Below are 20706 nucleotides of genomic sequence, written 5' to 3' on the forward strand. Positions count from 1 at the left end.
AAGTCCATCATACTAACGATAACTATCATACTAACGAGAAATTGAGTGCCAAATATTGCGTATTCGCGATTTTCATGGCAAAAATTATCTTTGTGGCCACCGCAATGTGACTAATAATCCAAATACCACACAAGTGACAGCACTATTTTTTATTTTTTTACAATGGTAATGTAGATACTGGCTGTCATTGGTGTGTTTGCGTGACGTAACCTTAAAATTGTGGCAATACAAATTGTAATTTTTGCATTGACATGTTTAGGATTATCATACTCCCTTGTCGATCTTTTTTTAATACTACGTATAGATCGAAATCTTCCAATGTTAGATTTAAAGATTTCAGTAATATAGATTGTAATCAAGGAAATATTTCTTTGAATCTACTGTCTAATGAGCCAGCACCCAATAAAATAACAATTGACGAACACATCATCGCACATTTAGAAAGCCTTTCTCTCGTCAACTGTGCTAATAAAGAAGGAATTAAGATACTAGAAGATGCCATCTTATTTGCTCAAAAAGTTTTAAACATCAACACAGATGGTGTACTTCCTCTATATACAGTTTTAGAGACCAAGTAAGAATATTATCTAAAAAATATATTTTTTGTTATAAATATGTACACAAAGTAGATGCAAAAATTATTACATAAAATCTTTTCGCTTTCTTAAATCTAACATATTATATGTATATATTGACTATATATTTATTTTTATTTTTTGTAGAAACCTAGAATTACGTTCTGATATAGTGACAGGTGGAAATTGTCAAAAAGACATTCTAAAAAATTCAAATACAACTTTAGAAGATTATTTTGTAGCACCACAAGGCAATATTCCTTTGCAATCAAGGCCTGATTTGCTTCATAAAAATAAAACAGTTAAAAATAATTAAAAAGCTTCAAATGAAATATCTTGACAAAGTTTTAGCTTTAGCAAAAAAATATTCATACTTCAGTCCTATATACTTAAAAGCAAATGGCAACTTATCAGATTTAAATTTGGGACATTCGGGGCTGTTACTTCGAGATAATATAAAATTTCAATGGATACATTCAAATGTCTCGCAACGGAACGAAAAATTTCATTTATTTGATTACACTGGAAAGCAATATACGGAACATGATTTTTATCATTCATATATATCAACTCGAGACTCCCAAAAACAACAACTTCCATTTGGAATCGCTGAAATGTATAATTTAAATAAAATAGAACGTGACACTTTAAATTCAGAAGAAAACATTTTTTGTTGTTCTTCGTATACTGTTTTATCATCAAGTATATTTTTACCACCACACAATGCTTCAAAATATCTTTTTAACTGGCAAAGACAAAGAAAATTATGGTGGAAAAAGGTAAAACATATTTCTCAAGATTTTATATTTATATGTAGTACATATATCAATTTAATTTTAAATATTAGATTTCAGGCTCTCCTGAAAGATTTTTTCTTGGTGATAGTTATTCGAGCCCAAAAGGCATAACTGTAGATCTTTTGGGCGAATATCCGTGGGGCAACGAAATTTTAGAAACAATAACAATGTCTGAGTTAGACACAACTAATGATGTAAAGGTGATTTAGTAAAAATATTTGAACAGTTAACAAAACCAAAGCATTCATTAATTTTTTATTTTAAATTTCGGCTTTATTGAGTTTAAATTATTTTGTTTTTCAGGCATATCATAGACGTAAAAGTGTAATTCCTGTACATGTCACTAGTAGACTCAGTCTCGAAACAGCTTTTGTAGCATTATTTTGCGATGCTTTTGATTTTAAATCCCATAGTGATACAACAGTGCTGAGACTGAATAGAATATTAACTCCTTACAAATGTATTTTTGGATTCGACAATGATAGTAAGAATTTATACATACATATGTACATACATAGTGCTTTTTTTTTCTCAAAAGGTGCCAAAACTCACTTGTCAAGCTTTTTATTAAAAAAAATTATGTTCAAATATCATTTTAATGAAATTTAAAGCAACTTTTCCAATGCAATGGAGCGCATAAAAAATTAAACATAATTAATCAGTGGCAGTGGCAGTGTATATATAACATTTATTTTTTTCTGTCTTAGGTAATAAACCTGCAGAGTTGTTAGATTTAGCCGTCTATCTGTTCGAAGACCTAAAAAGTAACGGAATTACTTCAGTATTACTCTTCTGTACTTTGAACATTGAACAACAGGTTAAAATTTATTGTTTACACATACAGTAATCCAATGGTTGGCAACCTTTCAACTTGATACATTTTAAGTTGGGTAATTTAGTATATAATAATTTTGGAGATAATGAAATCCGAAAACTTATAAAGAAAGGAGCCCTATAAGAGAAGGTACCACTTCCAGTCAACTCAATAAACATTATGATGAACGCATTGATGTATAATACACTAGATGGGCCCCAGACGTGTTATTTTGGTCGGAGATCTTGTCTTCACTAACTGAGGGGTGCGGGGGGTTTAACTACCGGGGAAGTTTGATTTTTTTCCCTACGACGCAGCGGTACCTACCTACCTACTAAGAGAAACTGTGCAAGCGCCATGTATTTTGCATGCGCCAAAAGGGAGACAAGTATAACACGTGAGGGCGGATCTAGTATATTATACATCAATGGATGAATGATACTAAGTTTCGAATTATCTCCAAATTATACAAAGACATACAAACACATATTTTTAAAACCATTGAAATGTGACCAGTGATCGATTCTGAGGTCATATCAATCGAAATCTTGAAGTCGAATTTAGTCATGATCCCAAAACTTCATCTATTGATACTACATATGAGCCGTCTAGTTTCAAAACCAGATAGATCCATTTTTTTCAATTTTCATTTTATGTTATTTTTGTTAGGTCAAAATACGAATCCATATGTTGGCCAAGTAAGAAAGTTCAAAGCAATTTACATCCTATTGAATTACTTAGCTAAAGTCAAGGTTTGTTTCAAAATCAGATAAGTCTCGCAGTTATTGGTCAAAAGTGAAAATACAGTCAAGGATGTAAACATCTATGACCAGTTTATATAAAATATTTTAAAAATTAAAATTAAAATTAAGCTAGTTATAAGTTTTTTCTTGTTCCTGAAAAATTTCTAAAAACTGACTTATCTGGTTTGGAAACCAGACGGCTCATATGCATAAATAAACTAATTTTGTTATATAGCGGGGAGGAGGATAGTCTGATTTTTACTTTATTTTTGTTGGGTATCATTTAAGTTCTGCTATTGTCTGGATATCAAAAAAATTCTGTTAATTGACAAATAATTTTTTGTGGTAATGACACCCAATATTAGTTTTCCAGATATTTATTGCCTTTGCACAAATTACATAAAATACACTTTTCGACTTCTACAATTCTCCAATAGGCAGTTAATCAATAAATTAATGTTTTTTTTACCGTTTTTGCGCGTTGGAACCATTGTATTATTCAATACAAGTTAATTTCAACTAATTTTATATTTGTGATTTGGAGCATAATAATTCTCAGTATGGTTTTATTTTATTTACAGCTTCAAAGAAACGATGAGTGGGGCATTCCATATACCGTTTTGATAAATGACAATAGTCTAAAAAATGGAATCGTTAGCCTTCGATGTAGAAATACAACTCTAAAGGTATTAAAAATTATATTATAAAATTAATTTACGTCAATAAATAAACATATTTACAAAGTATTCTTAATTTTAGGAAGATCTTCACATCACAGATTTGGTACCATATATCTCCCAAGTTTTTAAATATGTGTAGTGAGTGTAGTTTTTTAAAGCGTTCCTTAAAAGAAAAAAAATCGAGTGTCCATCCCATAATACTTAAAATTGTTTTTGGTTTATTTATCAACAAAATTTATTTTATACTGTAATCTTTTAGGTTTCGTTTTAAAATAAGTTGAGTCATTTGTTAAGGATATAAATAAAAAATAAATAACTTGTGGAAAACATTATATTTTTCAATAAATTAAAATATATTTCATTTATTATCAAATTTAGGAGTGATAAAAATAACAAAGATTTCCATTTCATAACTGTCATATTACAATGTGTTAAAACTTATAACAATGAACACTTTCTGTGCATTAAATAATTAATTATTAGCAAATACATACATACAATTTTATTATCTAATTACAAGCATTTATAGAAAAAATTCAATATTTAAAACAAATTTGCACATTTGACATGAGCATAGCTAAGAATTAAATTACAAAATATTTTGACTTCACTTTTAACTTGCAGACAATATTGAATACCTTTTAGCCGTCTATAATAAATAATGGGCACGTTCTCAAACCAATTCAAGTTTCGTTCTAATATGAATATATACTCTAATTAAAATCTAATTTTTATAATAGTTTCAAATTATTGTAAACAATAAATATGAGAATATAAAATAAAATGAACACAAAAACCACAATAAAACAATGGTACAAAAATACCAGTCATAAATGGAGAAACTTTTGAAATAGACAGACGGACGGTTATGTAATAACGTAAGGCACGATGGGTTTTGAAAACGTGCCTAAATATTGGGCTTATAAAATAACGTTACTTGTGAAAGTAATAAATGGAAGACCTAACTATACATACAGTTACGTTTGTAGCAAAATCTCGTATTGTAATTTCTGGTGTTTATCAATGACTTGAGTAATTTTTTTTTTAATTGGTCTATTAGTTACTTGATGTTAATACCTATACATATCTACAAATTCAGAGACTGGTTTCGTCATAGACGCGAGAAATTCATAATATAATTATGCAATTCATAAATGAATCGATAACAAAATTCAATACAAAATAATGTAAATTAAATATATTATAGTACAACTATTTCACAAGCTGTGGGCAGTTTCGTTTTAAGTCAGGTGTGAAAAATATAATTTTACACTATGTTACAAATATGACAACATCATGGAATTACTTAAAACTTAATTCTTAGTCTTAGTCGATAAATTTTTCGAGTTTTTAAGTTCCTCACTTTTACCAAAATCAATCTGAGCATAAGAAAAGGTCTGTCGATTAGCAATCGGCGTTGGAGGTGGGCGCGGACTACGGTCAGATACATGATCCAATTCCAAACTAGCATAATGTAATCCACGACTAGATCCCTCCCTTTCGCCTGTCACAGATGCAGGACGGGAATTTGTGGGAGTATTACTCAATTCACTGCTGACTGAAGATGGCCGTGAACGAGATCCATTCCCCCCAGATAATTCTCCTTGTGATGTTACACTAGGAGGTCGACTGCTAGAACACCCGTTCCCTTTTTTACATTTGTTTACAGAATTCGGCCTGGATTGAGTGTGTTTTCCATTTTGTGCAGCCAAAATTTCATAACCATCGGTTCGATTACATGACCCTAAAGAGTCAGACTTTGTATTTTTATTATCATAAAGTATACTCGTTAATTGTCGATTTAAAACTGATTCCACAGGTTTTGGTGAACTTGATTTTGTACATCTTGGTTCACTAAAGTCGCTGGAAGGTATAGGCTTAAAATTAGCAGTATTAGGTTGTATTTGACCCGTAATAGTAACTAATATAGGTTTTCTAACATTCGGAACTTGATTTATATTTGATATATTAGTATTAGTTAATGGAAACATATTCTTATTAGCTAGAGGATTTGACGAAAGAATGCTTTGATTTTCTTTAGCGTTGACTTCCATAGATCTAAAATTTAAATTATTAGAAAAAGTTGGTACTTTACGATAAATATTTTGCACTATAGGCTGACTATTTTGTATGAATTTCGATTTAGATTCTGAAGATTCTTCAACGAATGGCGAGTCCGGTGGTGGATCATCAACAGATTTTTGACGTTTCGCCCACATAGATCTAACTGTAGCGTTTGGATTAAGGTTTATATAATCGGACAAATCTCCAGAGGTCATATTGAAATCAAGCTCTTTGGTTGCATTGTTAATCAGTTGCTTTGTATCTTTATCAACTGATACTTTATTTAAACCTGATTCATTTATTTCTCTCACTGTAGTTAAACCTCGAAGATTTTCCATATCCCAAGATTTTGTACGAATAGCTTCGTGATCCATTCTATTAGATATTTTAGTACTACTACAAGATGGATCAGCTGCATTTTTATTTTCAGATAAATCTTTAAAATTTAAGGCTACAGATTGGGTAATAGGTTTTATTGGCGAAACAGGACTAGTTGGATTAAAAGGAAAGGTTGGAGATTGAGTAGTTCCAGGAGAGGAGATTTCTTTAGAATTTCGCCTCATATGATGCTTTTTAGAATGTCTTCTTAGGCTAGGAAATGGACTAGGATTAACTGGAGTAATAGGAGAAGCGCTTGGCGAAGCCTTAGGAGAAATTCCTTTGTAAAAATGTCCTTCAAAATTATCTTCTTCGCATTTCTTCAATATTGAAGAATTAAATGTGGGACTAGTACTTGATGATGTCACAGGATTAGATATTATATCTTTAGCGTTATTAGAATGAATTGCAATTGGCAATGACGATACACGACTATGGCTCTGTGATTTTCCACTAATTGCTTTTGCATTATTCCATGTCATTTCCACATAACCTTCAGACGAACTAGTTGCTTGTTTAGAAGTACAAGCAATATTTGAAGCTGGTGGAGATTTGGAGATGGATATTTTTCGTATACTATCAATTATCGCTTTTGGAGTAACAGAACCACTGCTAACTAGTTCGGTTGATTTCATCTCAACATAAGCTGCTTTATTAGTACCAATTGGAGACATATCGACATAACCATCGTTTGGTATTTTACTAATTGGTAATGCGCTGGATTTAGACGCAGATGAACTTAAAGATACTTTTGCAGTTTTCGCATGACTTTTAGCATCAGGAGTATTATTTGTTTTAACAGATGATGATGAAACAGTTCTATTACTAAAGTCCATTTCCATCATATCTAATGGTTCTACAGAGCTATGATTAGAATTGTAAAGGTAACGTGAAGAAGTATTTACATGAGTGGTACCAGCTAGTAAAGGTGCACTTGATGATTTATATCCGGAATGAGATGAACTATTCAGGTGATGTAAATGACAATGTGGTGGTGTACCATGGTTAAATATTCTATTGTCTTTTTGTACTTTAGAACGACTACCAACAGAAAATGCTCTTGCACGTGCAGCATCTGTTGCATTAGATAATGTTTCAGGTCTAGTAATTATTTTTGTAATGTGTTCAGGTCTTGATCCTACACTGTAAGCCCTAGCAGGTCTGTTTTCTTTATCTTCATTTGGAGTAAAATAAGATGAAACTTTTTCTAAATGATATTCTGAAAATCTTATATCATTCGAAGGAGTACTACTAACAACAGAGCAAAAAGAACCATTTGGTGACATTGCATGGTCATTGACCTTTTTAGATGGCTCCATGTCAACATAATCATTTGTTTTGGAAATTGAAGAAGCTAATTGACTATCTGCGAAATTTGACATATCTTCATTTACAGATGACGTTCTTGAATGATTAGCCGAAAACACGTTTGAAAGAGAATGGGCTCTGAAACAAAAGAATTTTAGTTTAGTTAGTTTAGTTATCTTATACTTTTAATAATCGCAATCTTAGACAAATTATGAAACTGAACAAGTCACAAAACTTCACAAAATTGTGGCTTCCATAATAAATACAATGTAAAAATGCATAAATTTGGTAATCGTAAAAACAATACTCAATGTATTGATACTTTGCATATAGATAAAGTAATTAATAGTTTAATGTGATTCAACCTGTATTTATTTTTAAATAAGGTTGAGAATTGACTAATAGAAATCTAGTACTTACATCTTTAGTGGTTCCATAGTTGCAGGTGACATGGGCATATAATCACCTAAATTAGGGGTACCCACAATAGGAACTGGACTACTACCATCAAAACTATCAAGTGTCTGTGATTTATTTAACATTTGCTCTCTCATATTATTTACGATATCAAAAGTATTTTCAATTTTCAGATCACATTTTTCCGGCTGCCAAATGCCAAGAGTTTCGTCAGCTACCTCCTCAGGAATCATTCCAACTAAATGATCATCGGGGGTCATACTATGATGAAAAAAATTATCAGTCTCATCAATAGACATGCTGGAACCAGCACTATCCGTCGAGCAAGCGCCTGAAATTTACAAATAATAAGAACACAAGAGTCGTTGAAGTATACATATGTATAAGAATCAGAAAATATTTATAATACCTGAATTAGGACTCAATGGACTGTTAGTTATAACTGGAGGAGATTGCCCTATACCATGAACAAACATGCTATGAGGTCTAAGAGCAGAAGAATAACGAGTTCCGATTGATATATTTGAACGAGGTGTCGTTAGAACAGTATTTCCACGAGATGGTAGACTATCACAACGCTCCCGAACACCAACTATAGAACCAGCTGAATAAAAATAAAAAGTTGATCAATACATTAATTTGGATATTTTTTATATACAGTAAAATAAAAATGTATTTAGTGTTTTGATTTATGATTAAGGTACTCAAATTTATATTTATTATATATAAAATTTTCATAATAATGGTTCATAAAATGTACCCAAAACAAATTAAATACTTATTTTACTGTATAATTATGTAACACATTAAATAAAATTTTAACATTCTAAACATAAAAATTCTAAAGTCATGCACATGCAAACATACCAAAAATAATATATCATTTTTAATGAAATAAGCATGAATAATGATTGTCATGACAAACACTAGATCAATGTTTGGCAACCTGTGACCCTGTGGGTCACATAGTGAGATGTGAAGTTTTAAGTTGCCTATCAAGAAATATACATGACTTAAATTAATAAGTCAAAAATAATACAACAGTAAATCCAGATTTAAATTAACCATGTAAAAATTTCAAATTCTCCAAATCTATCAAAAAATATTCAAAATCAAAGAAGCCACTGACCACAAGTGTAATATTATAGAAATGACATTTAACTTATTAATTTTAAAAAAATTTTACTTTTACCCAGTATCCATTCAAAATTTTCAAAACTGAAATAATTTTCCGATCACCTGAAAGTTTGCCGACCACTTCACTAGATTAATCGGCACTAGAGCAACACTTATACATATTATAATCAAATTGTGTTTTGGAAGTCTGATTACGTATTTCCCGTAATTCACTATGCAATTACCACATAATACACTCGTTATCGAAAATTTTTAATAATTTATTATAATAGGCTGTTCCCTATTCAAACAAATTTAATAATGCGAGAGAACCACACCGCAATGTTGGGCTGATTCAGTAAATTAACAGCAAAATTATAACACCAGTCGCATATTACGCTATTTTATTATAAAATTTCATGAATAGTTCAATTTTGTCACAATATTACTCTAAATTTATTGAATGGATCGAAAAGAATCAAATGGTGTGATTACTAATTAAGATAATGTCTTCACACAGATATTTATATTTGTGGAAAAACATGAATTATAGGTGTTTGTGAGATTTAAATAGCGTTACTGTCATAAGCTCTATACAAGTTTAAAGCGATACAGTTATAATTTCCCCACAAAAAGCTCCATTCATACCTCATATCATTTTTATAAATATTTAAACGTTCAATAAGCAATTAGGTAAAATTCATCACGTAAAACACACACATACATATGTATACACACCATTGATGTAGTTGTTTCTATTGCATATGTTGTAGTTTTCTTTTTTTAATGTAAGTGATCGACCCAAAAAAATTGATCATCAATATAAATATATTTAAAATAATACATACGTTAAGATGAGTCATAATTCCAAAACCGTCAAACACTTAAATTTAACATTTAAGTACAAAAAAAATTAATCACTAACGAAAGATATGAAAATGTTTAAAAAAAATCAATAGACATTAAAATGCATAATTGAATCATAGATCCTATATATCCAAAGTTATTTTTAAATTTATAAAACAAATCTTTTACAAAAAGTTTGCATTATATTTTGATAATTAGACAGCTGAATGACAGTATCCTAAAATTAATTAGAACCTAGATACGATTTCAAATGATATAGGCACTTATTATAAGGAATTTGAAAGTTACAAAATACAAATAGATAAATATGTACATATTAAATTAAGTAGAAAACGCGCAGATTAGAGAGTGATATACTAGTTGTATATATTAAATAGCTTGTTAAATCTACGTACATATTTGTAGGCCCAGACTTACCATTTAGTAAAACAAATCTAGTCATGAAATTTCATGTATTGATTGAATAAAAATAAAATACTAGGAGTTCAAATTTTTATAGAAAGTAATCAAACAGCATTCAATAGTTAAATGAAGGATAAGTATTTGGAATAACTAAATTTACAAATTTGGTTTTGTGAACAGATAAATCATTTTACTACACATGTAAATAAAATACTTTTCTGAATCTGGGTCTGCAGAGATGTTTGTATTTTGTGTTAGCAGTTATATATAAATAAATAATTTAGAAATAAGTGCTTCTCAATCATTTTAAAATCATGTACTACTTATATGTATCTGAAATTTAAAGTTTAAAACAAAAATTTAAATATTTTGAGACTTCGTAATAAATAAACTAGCCCCTTGCACTGGGACTGCATTATTTTTTAAAGTGTAATCGAATTCTTGGTGATTGGCTAAAATCGAACAATACAACACTATTTAGCATTGTACAATAACAAAAATCCTTTAAAAGCAGAAAAATAATTATATGTACAATATACGATAAAGAAAATTTCAATGCTCAATGTTTATAAACATTGTATCAATACTTGATAGCAAGTGTTCATATTAGGTATATATATATATTTTAGACAACAAAATGTATTATTTGAAATACAACCATAAAATTTGTATTTGAAATTTCTGTTTAATAATTGAGAAAATATTTAAATACGCAGTTTCATTTTTATGTAAGTATTATTTATCTCGCAATTTCAATAGTTCGATTCGAATATTTGATTAACACACAACTTGCAGATTCCACTCTCGATTGAGAAACACTGACAAAGCGCACATTGTTAAATCAAGCAACCAAAAGCCAATCAAGCTATTATTAACATATTGAGCAATTATTCTATATTAACATATAATTATTTAGCGTACCATTACTATCTACAACACTGTTACAGGAGTCCTTCTGTTTGACTCTAGTTTGTTCTTTTAATGTCATATCCGTTTCTTGAGAGACACAATAGGCGGCAGAAGCAGTTACACAGGGGCTAACACACAAGCCAACACAACTACGTCCACCGCAGTATGTGCTCTCTGGAAAAATAGCCAATTTTTGCGGAAATTTTAGCATGTAGACAGAGCAAATTAACCAACAAAATATCAATTTTTTTTTTCACTCTGGCGTAGTTACTGTATTACATAGTCCAGATGTCTTATTCATATATCGATGACATCAATGATTAAAACTGTGCTTAAATTGTTATTTCCTGACATTATCATATGAATGGGTTTGCTACAAATGATTGCAAACCACCCGGCTGCATGCTCATTTCGATTGAATTTTAACTGTTTGAATTTCAGCATGTACGAAAGACGAGATATTCATGGGGTTGCGCAGATGACATTTCGATGTACATTGATGATTGGCAATTCTTAAAATTGAGTTGGATCTTTCTGGCAAGTTTAAAATGGCAAAAGCCGAGACAAAAGTATGAAAAGAGCATGCAGCGAAATAAGCATGCGCCCGCTTGGTTTGCAATCGTTTGTAGCGCACGGCATATGAATATCACATAATGAAACCAGCTTCAAAATGTTTAAAATTTTCTGCCAGTAAGTTCAATATAAAAAAGTATATGCATACACTCAAATTTGGTTACATTAAACATCGAAATAAGATCATGACTATCGTAAGCAAAAAAAAAACCTCGGCAATGTGAGTACAATTTTAACGAAATTAATGAAACATCAGTATCACAAAAAATGTACTTCAGGCTCGGTAGCAACACTATCAATTGGCGATGCTCGTATTTTTATTGGGTTTTGGTTTATGAACAAATCTGGCCCCTTGAAATATGAAATTCTCAAAATTAATTTCGAGATTTGTGAATTGTGAATATGATAACTATCTAAATATATGCAGATTGTTTTTACCAGATGTAGTTGAATCATTTTGTTGGCTAATATGCCTACCAAGTGTGGTAAAAAATGTACGGCAACATGATGTTTAAATGTATATACAACACACATATACCAATCAATGATGTAATGAATTAAATCTACAATACGTTCCGTGATTATCACCATAAATAATTTAACTGTATTAAACAGTAAGTAGTCATCATCGAGAATAAATTAAGTACATTTCAATTTTCATAACAAAACATGCTAATCGTTTTTGATAACAAATATAAACAATCAATTAATAATCTTATAAATTCCAGTTGATGGAAATTAAATTATTATATCACATTCACAATACAAATATGAATCTGCCATGCTTGCTAATCAAAATAATGATATCTGATACAGTAAATAATGCAACATTAATATCTCGTATAATGTAATAAAAAAATCAAAACAACAAAATATCTATATCACGTATGGACAATATTTATTTAATTATTAATTGAGATACATGATATTGCAGTGTAAAGATTGGTATTTCATTGATCAATACATTATTATCCCACACACAAACACACACACACTTTTAAAAACTTTATCAGACCGATACTGCATACAAATCAATCAAAATTTGTCACAAAAAATAAAAAGTATCACTTAGAACATACTGTGTTCAAAATATACTCAATATGTAATGGAAGTGTTTTTAATTTGATCTCGGCATATCAATATCGTACAAGATCTTTCTGTCCGTATATACATATAATAGTGAGACAAACACACCGAAACGTAAACTGTTTTGCCAGAAGGGGGAAAATACTTTTGTATAGCAAATTAACTGTTCAACAGTCAGACAGACTTACTTAATTGTTTTATACAGTAGAGCTCAAATTGTTTTACACAGTAGAACTATCCGGACTAATTGGGGATGAAGGTAGTCCGGATAATGATAAATCCGGACAATCGAAAATATCACAATTGACATTGAAAGAAGACATGTACATTCATACAAATAATTTTTATTCGTCTACATTTACATATATAATAACATCAAGAAATTTAATTATGGATTTTTGCTTAAAGTTAGCTGATCTTTTTGAAGCTACCAAATCGAATACTTTCCTACAATAATGGACCAGATATTGGCTGTCCAGACGATCGTCTTGAATAAGCCATATAAAAATACACTCTTCGACTTCATTCACTTATTTTTTCATAACCTTACACTCTGAGCTTCCATCTTTGACATTAAAGAATCAGTAAATTTCATAATTTTCAAACTTCGTGTTTTTATATCCGTGATCGTTGATGTTCCAACACCATATTTATTTGACAACAAAACGTCCTAATACACCGCCTTTTAAAGCATTGATTATATCTAATTTGTCTTTTAATGATAATACATACAACACGTTTTCTTTTCCATATTGGAAATATTAAAAATAAATATTTAAATCGCAATCAAGTTTTCAAGAAACAAACGTCGTTTGAGTATTGAATTTTGCAGACAACTGATTTAATTCTCCTTCCTTTTTTTTGAATTTTTATGTTATGCATTTCAAAGCAGCAAAAACGTAAAATTTGTGTTTGTTTTTACCAATCGGAATAATCGAGGTTCTTCTGTATCTGATTAGAGCGAATACGTTTGTATAACTTTCAATAACATTTGAAAATTGTACTCGAGTAACTTAAAACATCGAACTGCAAACCCCCATTTTCCATAAATTATTGGTATTTGACTATTTATTTTACACAATATGGGATTAATGGGATTATTGTATTAAATACTATGGTATTATTGTACAGTTATACTAATTTGTTTTTTGACATCAACAATATCGAATTAACAGAAGATTTCGGATACAACTGAAATGAAAGTTGTTTTATAAAATATTTGTAAACAATGTTCTTTTTGAACATCGATGACAACTCAATCTTATAAACTGTCCAAAGCCTTCACCATTGAATATATATTATAATTGGGAATAAGTGAAAAGTGAACACCGTTACTAACGATAAATAAACCCATCCCTCCATTTATGCGATTTTATTCTAACGCGGTTTTCTAAAATGATATTTTTAAGGTAGTTTTTCCAAATTTATATTATATGTATTGTACATTTTATCACTCAATGGGAATCAAAGAATAATAATTATCGTAAACGCACTGGCAAAATCTCAGCTACCTTAAAATAAAATAAATCAAATTTAATTGAGGTAAATTTTTCATCGAATTGAGGTAAAAGACGCATTTTTTATAACGACTTTCAACATTTCGTATGAGCTCCATATTCTTTTAATACATTTTTCGTGGAACGAAACTACCACGTAAATTGAGGGACGGGTGTACTAGTATTTAATGATAATCACAATTGCATTAGAAAATTGTTTGAGATATACTACCCTCTGAAAAAACAAATGCTTTGTTACTGAAAAAGTGCTCGTTGGTGCTGGTTGTTTAATTATATTTACTATTAGTAAATATTACGACCTTAAACTGACAGTTAAAAATAATATATACATTAATGTGTACAAACGCATAGATAGATTATGTAATACATTTAACAAAAAATACAATAAAATGTTCATATTATTTTATTAAATGCTACCAAAGACTACAACGCAAAATGTCACCACAAAAAGTCGAAAAAAAAAAATATATATAAATTATTAATCTACAAGACACGGATACGAAACAAACATTATTGGAACTACTTTTACTTAAAATATACAATAATCTCCCAGTTTAAAAATTTTGGAAAACAAATAAGCGCATACTTGCATAACAAGTGCATTAACAGAACTAAATATAAGTTTAACAACTTATTTCAAGTCTGCGAAAAAACTAGAAATCAACAATTTGAAGGAAATCACCAACACAACAGATGAAGAATATAAACATTGTAAAACGAAAGAAATAAATATATTTCGTCAAAAACGATAGTCTATTCAGAAGAGTGAAAGAAATTCAATAAGAGATTATTGTATACTAAGAAACGTTAAATTTATAAAGATATATAAACTTACCACTTGATGGAGAAAGACCATGAGACTTGGATCCAGCATGGGTTTGACGTCTCGTCAGAACAGAAATAGGTTTAGATGCCTCATTTGCAGACGATGATCTGTTTCTCGTTTTAGGACCTAATTCCTCTTTAATTGATGATGATCTACTTGACATTGCACTAAAAAAATTTAAATGAAACATTAATATTCATATAGATCTGGCGTGATCCATCCAACTCAAACCGAATCTAACTTATAGCGAACTGAGTGTATAAAGGGGACGCTATGATAAACCAGTTATGCATAGCTTAACCTTGAAACTTGCATAGAGCATTCTAAAATTAGATTCGGTTCGAATTTTACATGAACAATATGTCTAGACAGACGGAAAATTTGTATTTAATGTTTTCATTTGATTGTGTAGCAAGCACTGTCTAAAATAGACGGTTTTACTAACTTCAAAATTGTTGAATGCATGCTTTGAGCAATATTTTGATCCTCTGTATGCATCCAAAGTTCTCCAGCACCCGTGACCGATGAACGTCCCACTTCCATATAAAAGAAACATTCAGAATCTCCACATCTGTAAATGCAAATTAAGCATAATATATTCTGTTAACGCTTTCAATGCTATATTTTATTTTAAATTATCAACTGTAAATACATTTAACATGTCGGTTCTGTTAAAATAAATTATCACAAAAGAATGACAATAATCATCAGTCTTCAAAGCTTGGAAAATAAACTTAAAGTGCAATGAAATGCAATATACTGTGGTAAAATGGTTCAAGATATTCTTTTGTAAACTGATAAAACAGCATTGTAAAAAGGTTAGCTATTTTCCGATAAACTAAACCTTACCTACGAATAGTGGTCAAGGAGAATTCAAGTGTATCGGGAAAACGTAAATCAGGAACTGCGGTATTAACGTTTGGCCTAATTTTCACTAAAAACAATTTCTTATCAGTGAGACAAAGATTGTACAATCCGAGGATATTTCGAGATGCACCCAATCCCTTCTTCTGAACGTTTACTTGCCAAACATGTTCTGCAAAGAAACATTTAGAATATAAACAGAATCACTCAAGTCCTGATTGTATTTTATGCATTTGCAAATATTTTTACGTCGAGAGTGTGGTTGGTCGTCGACTGCATTCTCTCCGTGTAACAATGATAAAAGTGCTTGCAGCCAACCAGCCAAGTCTTCTTCACTATCTAATACAACACATAAACATTCATCTTTTGTATACAAAGCAATCACATGTTTATGCCTCGTATCAAGTCTTCTTGTAATATTAAAACATGATTTGAGGGAAATCACTTTTTTTGGTTGACCTTGAGACTTCCATTTCTTTTCTGAATCATAATATTCCAATCGAGCTGAATTCTGAGACGTTTCTGATTTCAGCACAAAATATTTTTTCTTCATAGTTTTTAATTTCTTTAAATAGCCCTGACGGACTACCTCACCACTTTGAGAGTCTTTTCTTCGACTCGATTCCATGTTCAACATATGGAATCACATCGAAATCTACTCATTAATATTTTTTTAAATTTTTGTTTACTTATATTTTAGCAAATGATGCATGATGACTCCCTGAAATTATAAAAAAACGAAATATTTTAACAGATGTCAAAAACAAAATAGTCACATACCTACATACAGTGGAAAATATTGCACATGCAGTGTTCATTAAACTTTCAAAATATATATTAAAATTAACAAAGATTAAAATTTAGCTTTAATCACTTCTGACAAACTACAATGTATGTACATATTTAAAAAAATTACTTCCATCAGTTTGAAAAAGTTTACGCATTGGCAGTTTTGTTTCGATATGCGCAAAACTTAAAAGTATTGCGAGACAAATAAATGGTTTAAATAAACTAATGAAATAAACAAAAAAAAAAATTATGCTTATTATGTAGTTATTATAAAGTAATATTTTCATAACATATTTTACAAGAACACACATTCACTCTCAAAATGTTAGAATTCAATTTCCGTTTCAACATTATGCACTGTCAAAAAAAGATGTTTTGGAATTGGTAACCATCATTAGGAGAGAGCAATATGAATTTTTGAATCAATGTGTCGTGCTTCGGTCTACTCCGTTCGACTGATCTTCGTTTTCTCGACTCAATTCGACTGTAACTCAATTTATATGTAATATCTTTAATATACGAGAAATATTGTGATCATTGATATATTTTTAAGCTATTAACACACCTTAAAAATAATTAAAAAAAAACGATTCTCATTATACTTTTAATAGTTTAAACGTAGAGATTTGGTAATTTGCTCATGGAACACTGGTTTATCACATATGCATTACTTCATCTTTATTCTTTCCACGTATGTATTACTTATGGGTATCGATAGAATGCTACCAGCAAGTTTTGGTAGTTTGGTGAAAACATTAGAGGAAAATATTTTTATCGGCAGGCAAATTGAACGATTTGATGGAAGGAGTGATATTTTTAAAAAAGCACATACCATAAAATTTATCAGCGTCTAATTCTACATTTAAAAAATATTGATATATCGAATATTAGTTCTTAAAATTATTAAGACGCATTTTTTTTTTAATTTTACTATCGGCGAAAATTGTTCAATTTAATGCTACATATTTCTTTACGCCATATTGAACCAGATATCGGTTTTTAAGTTTTATATTGTATGTCCGAAAAAGTATTCGCAGCAATTTGTTGCACTGCGCCATAAAGCAGTGGACTGGCATTCCAGTGGCTTGCAATATAAGCAAAAAAAACTTTATTTTTAGTATTTCTGACCTTCTTCGTACTTCGTATTTACAAATAATATTCAATATTACTTCAAAAACCGTTCAACATTCGAAATCAAAAATTACTATTTTATTAACTAAATTTTTGTATTGATTTATTTGCTTCACAACCCATATACATATATGTAAATATTACTTATTACACTATACATCATGGAGATGACATCATAAACAAATTGACACCAAGAATTGAATATTAGCCGAAATAAGTAATAAAATAAAGACTGCCCTTTTTTCGAAAAAATGTCTTGACCTAGCGAAATAGCTTGGGATTAAACGGGTAAATAAATAATACATTATTTTTTTCTTCAAAAAAACTATAAATGCTAACATTCCTTGTAGGATTTTGAAAAACTGCCTGTAATACGTTAAATTTGCTTTTCCGAGATTCTGGACATAGCAAATTAAAAGTGATACCAATTTGTGAGTCAACCTTTTGAATGCTGACCAACGCCAATAGGCGTTGTATTTTGAGCATGTACAAAGTAAACAAGAATACTACCCGCTAAGCCTTTCCAGATAGAATTGAACATGGGTCGTGTAAACCGTGTCAATGTTTATAAAGACTGATTTACACCGGAATTTCTGAATTTACAACCATAGCAGAATTTCTCGATAGAAATCTCTAACTGCCGAGTATTTTAGATTGTGAGCATTGCATTTTAACGACACTGAAGAAGATTGAACTAGTTTTGGAAAAATACATTCATTAATTTTTTATTTTATATTGTTGCAAGATATATTAGAGAGTCTAAGCACACCTTTACAAAACTCGAAATCCGAAAAGCGAAAGTTATCTAGGGTTTGTGTATCTATTTATTTATTTAAATAGGCACACATACAGAATAAAATATAAAAAAAGAAAGTTGTATAGTGAGACAAAAAATAATAATAAACACAAATAAAAATATAATATTCCATGTATAGTGAGCACCACATGGTAATATAAAAAAGTAAAATTACAAAAACATCAAGATTTTAAAAAAAGAAACAGATAAAGTAAAAAAGAAAGACAATGAAGGTGAAGAAGAAAATCAACCACAGATTGTCTGCTTTCTATTGGATTTCTAAATAATTCTTGTTGGAAATGTTGGCGAAATTTTCAGCGTGGCGGGCTTTCAACAGAAAAGACGTCAAGTAAAACAGAAATAGTGTTTTTGAAACTGAATATTGGACTTTCAAATATAACGTTTCACATATAAATTTTCAAAATAGTCGGTCGTCGTTGAGAATCACTCGCAGTGTTTCACAACGGGTTTGGTGCATCCGCTCTAAAATCGCCAGATTAACAGAACGGCAGCTTTAAACGTAATTCTCGTTTTCTCGAATGATAGATTGCACATCAGATGACGAGTAACCATTTAAATAATTGCATCTGTGCACATCGAAAGGTTACCCGTCATCTGATGTGCAATCTATCATTCGAGAAGATGAGAATTGCATTTAAAGCAGCCGTCCGTTAATCTGTCGTTCAATTTGTCTGGCGATTTTAGAGCGGATGCATCGCATCCTTTCATAACATACACAAATCGAAAAAGATCTTCAAGTCGGTCGACCGCAAACTGAAAGGAAGACGCATTCGGAAAAAATGGCAAAGATTCAAAGCGATCGGAAGAATAATGCAGGAATATTGCCTGAAAAGTGAAACATAGAATAGGCTTGTAAAACAATCGCAAAGGTCAACAATACGCGTAGTAAATGTCGCAGCTCATAACCTATAGTGTGCGTAGTGTGTGCAGTGTGCGGTGTGTGCGATGTGTGCAGTGTGCGCGCGGCGGAGCTGGCCGAGTCCGAGGAGTGCGCCCGCCGAAGATCCCCGAGGAGACGGTCGACGGTTCGCCTACGCACAACACGGCAGACTCATTTCACGCATCACGCACTTTGCGTCGCAGAAGATCGGAAGATCGATCCGAGGGGGAGAGGAGACGGCGTGGAGCGCGTAAATGATCAATAAAGCGGGCGAGTGTGAATGTGTATGCGTGTGCGATTGTACGCGGGTGTGCGTGCGAGTGTGCGTGCGTGGTCGACGGCCATCGGCCATCGACTATCGACTATCGACCATCGACCATCGACCATCGAACATTGACCATCGACCATCGACCGTCGACCGTCGACTATGGAGCATCGGTTTAGGGGTTTAGTAGTTTGGTGGGTGGCGACACGACGAGACGGCACACTTGGCAAAAACACGCAGGAATGTTTACCTGACGTCGTTTAGCGGCAGAGTCAGCGACATCAAAACAAACGGCCGACGGGAGTGGGGTGGGGTGGGGTGGGGGCGGGGATGAGGGGCGAAGACGTCGGTGGCGCACGTGGAGCCTGGAGCCGCTCCTAGTAGAGGCAGAGGCGCGTGTCGTAGGGGTAGAGTCGGAAGTAGACGTCGACGTCGAGTGGTCGCACGCGCAGATGCTAGTCGCTCTATGTAGTCGCTCGTCGCGCGTCGCACGTCGCACCTCGCGCCGCGTCCGCCACAACAACAACAGTGGCCGGCGGGGTTGCGCAATAGCGAATAGCGAATCGCGAATCGCATCGGCGTACGGCGTATGGCATATATATAGCGTGCGTCGTATACGTACATGTGCGGTTTGGAGAGTGTGCCGGCCGGGGGCGAACAGCCGCGGCGGACGGTAAAACTGAAAACACTCTGGGCCAAACACGCGACGGCGAGCGCCGCTCCGTACATCGAACGCGTGCTCGCGAACGTCGAGCGCCGCTCCGCACGTCGAACGCGCGCTCGCGAACGTCGCTTGTTTACACTTTGCAATTATGTCTCGTACACATTGAAGTATAATGTATAGAATAGTCATTCCTAACAAAAGTATCGCTTAAAAGCGAGCCATCG

At 31.8% G+C, this 20706-nt stretch overlaps 4 protein-coding genes across 9 annotated transcripts in view; 2 read left to right on the top strand and 2 right to left on the bottom strand.

The window, feature by feature from the left end:
* The window catches only part of Rbbp5 (retinoblastoma binding protein 5), a 199610-nt gene that overhangs the window by 96207 nt on the left and 82697 nt on the right, over positions 1-20706 (bottom strand). The gene's annotated exons all lie outside the window — the stretch shown is intronic.
* On the top strand, positions 160-1325 carry GatC (glutamyl-tRNA(Gln) amidotransferase subunit C, mitochondrial). Its single transcript, XM_077443183.1, has 2 exons — positions 160-574; positions 723-1325. Exons 1-2 carry the CDS (start codon positions 252-254, stop codon positions 889-891), a joined length of 492 nt encoding a protein of 163 aa, XP_077299309.1. The 5' UTR covers positions 160-251; the 3' UTR covers positions 892-1325.
* Positions 723-3957, top strand: PolG2 (DNA polymerase subunit gamma-2, mitochondrial). The gene is made up of 6 exons (XM_077443181.1): positions 723-1354; positions 1423-1572; positions 1676-1856; positions 2080-2189; positions 3511-3615; positions 3689-3957. Exons 1-6 carry the CDS (start codon positions 902-904, stop codon positions 3746-3748), a joined length of 1059 nt encoding a protein of 352 aa, XP_077299307.1. The 5' UTR covers positions 723-901; the 3' UTR covers positions 3749-3957.
* Positions 3925-20588, bottom strand: chico (insulin receptor substrate 1 chico). Of its 6 annotated transcripts, none has more exons than XM_077443159.1 (9): positions 20441-20581; positions 16186-16657; positions 15922-16108; positions 15518-15643; positions 15082-15239; positions 11083-11244; positions 8186-8380; positions 7780-8107; positions 3925-7497 (listed from the first exon to the last, which is right to left on the bottom strand). In XM_077443159.1, the coding sequence occupies exons 2-9, from the start codon at positions 16571-16573 to the stop codon at positions 4923-4925; spliced, it is 4119 nt and encodes a 1372-aa protein (XP_077299285.1). In that variant the 5' UTR covers positions 16574-16657; positions 20441-20581; the 3' UTR covers positions 3925-4922. The 6 variants fall into 6 exon arrangements, with proteins under 6 accessions (XP_077299285.1, XP_077299283.1, XP_077299284.1 ...); XM_077443157.1 differs by lacking the exon at positions 20441-20581 and adding an exon at positions 20069-20396; XM_077443158.1 differs by lacking the exon at positions 20441-20581 and adding an exon at positions 19580-20062.

This window comes from Arctopsyche grandis, chromosome 12, assembly GCF_051622035.1.
Source record: "Arctopsyche grandis isolate Sample6627 chromosome 12, ASM5162203v2, whole genome shotgun sequence".
NCBI classification, from domain to species: Eukaryota; Metazoa; Arthropoda; class Insecta; order Trichoptera; family Hydropsychidae; genus Arctopsyche; species Arctopsyche grandis.

Excerpts from the sequence above, each read along its gene's own strand:
- chico (XM_077443159.1), bottom strand. The coding sequence starts at position 16,573 with ATGTTGAACATGGAATCGAGTCGAAGAAAAGACTCTCAAAGTGGTGAG. Across the intron at positions 8,381-11,082 it reads CAGTGTTGTAGATAGTAATG|CTGGTTCTATAGTTGGTGTT; the intron begins GTACGCTAAATA and ends ATTTTTATTCAG. Across the intron at positions 8,108-8,185 it reads TCCATTGAGTCCTAATTCAG|GCGCTTGCTCGACGGATAGT; the intron begins GTATTATAAATA and ends TGTAAATTTCAG.
- GatC (XM_077443183.1), top strand. The coding sequence starts at position 252 with ATGTTTAGGATTATCATACTCCCTTGTCGATCTTTTTTTAATACTACG. Across the intron at positions 575-722 it reads TATACAGTTTTAGAGACCAA|AAACCTAGAATTACGTTCTG; the intron begins GTAAGAATATTA and ends TATTTTTTGTAG.
- PolG2 (XM_077443181.1), top strand. The coding sequence starts at position 902 with ATGAAATATCTTGACAAAGTTTTAGCTTTAGCAAAAAAATATTCATAC. Across the intron at positions 1,573-1,675 it reads ACACAACTAATGATGTAAAG|GCATATCATAGACGTAAAAG; the intron begins GTGATTTAGTAA and ends TTTGTTTTTCAG. Across the intron at positions 3,616-3,688 it reads GTAGAAATACAACTCTAAAG|GAAGATCTTCACATCACAGA; the intron begins GTATTAAAAATT and ends TCTTAATTTTAG.